At 37.0% G+C, this 2420-nt stretch overlaps 1 protein-coding gene across 1 annotated transcript; it reads right to left on the bottom strand.

Moving 5' to 3' along the window:
• Positions 1 to 439: 439 nt before the first annotated feature.
• Positions 440 to 890, bottom strand: LOC122063598. The gene is made up of 2 exons (XM_042627300.1): positions 725 to 890; positions 440 to 636 (listed from the first exon to the last, which is right to left on the bottom strand). The coding sequence occupies exons 1-2, from the start codon at positions 888 to 890 to the stop codon at positions 440 to 442; spliced, it is 363 nt and encodes a 120-aa protein (XP_042483234.1).
• Between the last annotated feature and the right edge of the window lie 1530 nt (positions 891 to 2420).

Genomic DNA, 2420 nt, shown 5'->3' with positions numbered 1-2420 from the left:
GTCAACTCATGCCCATCTAAAAGGGAAGTCTCAACTCCAAATCAAGAGTACAAGGAACCCACAGACTTACATATGGTCCAACATTGTAAAACAAGGGTTTCTTATTTTCAAAAGAGAGTCGCACCTCAAGACACAGGCTTGTTCCTTTGTTCTCAATGTTGTTTTTATGTTTTCAAGATGGGTACCATAATAAAAAATTCTTACTTTCATACATCAAGCAACCGAATGGTATGATCATTAACCAAAAGCCAAAGTAGGATTTCATCCTTAGCAAGCTCAAAAACAAAAGAAAAACAAACAAAGGAAAAAAAAAAAAACAAAAGAAACTGATTTTCCTCCCCCACACTTAAGTCATGTAATGTCCTCCATGGGATGTCCTCCATGGGTAGAAAGAATTAAAAGCAAAGACAATGCAAGGGAGGTCATACCTGTGTAAAATTCAGTCATTTGTGTAAAGAGGTTCGTCGAGATCCATGACCTCTTCACTAGTAGCAGTAGGAAGCTCAAAGAATGGCTTTAGACTCTGACCATTGACCTTGAAAATTACACTGATGCTAGGGTTCAAAACCTCAACAGCACCATGAGAAAAAATAGTCTGCACAATATAAGGACCATCCCAATGGGATCTCAACTTGCCTGAAAAAAATATGCAACCTAGAATTGTAAAGCAAAACCTTATCACCAGGAGTGAAAGACTTCCTAAGGATTTTTCTATCATAAAAACAATTGATTTTCGCCTTATAAATCCTAGCATTATCATAGGCATCATTCCTAATCTCCTCTAACTCTGCTAGTTGGAGTCCTCTATAAGTACCAGCATTAGACAGATCAAAATTCAGTTGTTTGATAGCCCAAAATGCCTTAATATCAGAAAAATACTCATCATGCATCGTTGAAACATAGTAGGAGCATTGCAAAGCCCAAAGGGCATATGCCTGTAAGCAAATGTTCCATATGGGCATGTAAAAGTGGTCTTTTGTTGATCTTCTAAAGCAATTGGGATTTGGTTATAGCCGGAATATCCATTAAGAAAATAATGATATTCATGTCTAGCTAACCTCTCTTACATCTGGTCAATGAATGACAATGGAAAGTGGTCCTTCCAGATTGTCACATTAGTATCTTATAGTCTATGCACACTCTCCACCCTGATTGGACACAGGTTGAAATTAGTTTGTTATTGGCATTGGGAACTATAGTAACACTAGATTTCTTGGGCACTACATGAATTGGGGTTACCCATTGGCTATTAGAACTAGGATAAATTATTCCATGATCCAAGTACTTTAGGATCTCTTTCTTAATGACTTCCATCATCACTCGATTAGCTCTTCTTTGGGGTTCCGTGAATGGTTTGGAATCCTCCATAAGACGTATATGATATTACACAATAGAAGGGTTTATACCCTTAATGTCAGCCATGGTCCAACCTAGGGCTTCTTTATTGTCTTTTAATACTTTGAGCAATTCGTCTTCTTGGCTAGATGTTAAATCTGAAGAAATTATTAATGGAAGAGTCTGGTCAGGCCTTAGGAAAGCATACCTCAAATTAGATGGCAATTTCTTAAGATCTAGCTTAAGAGGTTCAACTATGGAAGGTTTGGGGGTGGGATTGGAATGGGGTCCTAAGGGCTCCACAGATGTGTGAATACTTAGGACTTTAGAAAAGAAATTTTCACTATCATTATCCAACTCATCCATACACTTTTGGAATTCCAAAATTAAAATCATTATCAAAATTGGTAATTAAATCATCAGAAAAATATAGAAAATCCTAAATCATATTGATCTCTTCTTTCATATGTGGTTGCTTGCCTATCCTAAACATGTTAAACTCAATAGTTCGGTTGCCAAAAGATAACCTTAGGAAACCATTCCGACAACTGATTAATACATTAGTGGTAGCCAGGAATGGTCTTCCTAGAATTATTGGGATCTCATCCTTGGTTGAGAAGGGCTTGGTATCTAATACAATGAAATCAACAGGAAAAATAAATTCTCCCACTTTAGGTAAGACATCCTCAACCATCCTTTTAGGAATCTTAATAGACCTATCTGCCAATTGAAGAGTGATTTTAGTGGCTTTTAATTCTCCCAATCCTAGTTGCTTATATGCATGGTAAGGTAAAAGATTCACATTTACACCAAGGTCAAGTAAGACATGCTCAATGTAGGTGTTGCCTATGACACAAGTAATGATAGGGCTCCCTGGATCCTTATACTTGGCGGCTATAAGTTGAGTAATTATAGAACTAATGCTACCTACCAAGAACATCTTTTTAGACACACTAGTGATACGTTTGTGAGTACACAAATATTTCAGAACCTTAGCATAGGCAGGGATCTAGGATATTGCATCCAAAAGAGGGACGTTTACTTCTACCTTTTTGAAGACTTCTAAAATCTTGTCCATAGAAGCA

Source organism: Macadamia integrifolia, unplaced genomic scaffold, assembly GCF_013358625.1.
Source record: "Macadamia integrifolia cultivar HAES 741 unplaced genomic scaffold, SCU_Mint_v3 scaffold1374, whole genome shotgun sequence".
Taxonomy (NCBI): domain Eukaryota; kingdom Viridiplantae; phylum Streptophyta; class Magnoliopsida; order Proteales; family Proteaceae; genus Macadamia; species Macadamia integrifolia.
Note: the sequence above shows the minus strand (reverse complement) of the source record. Positions and strands in the feature narration are given on the sequence as shown.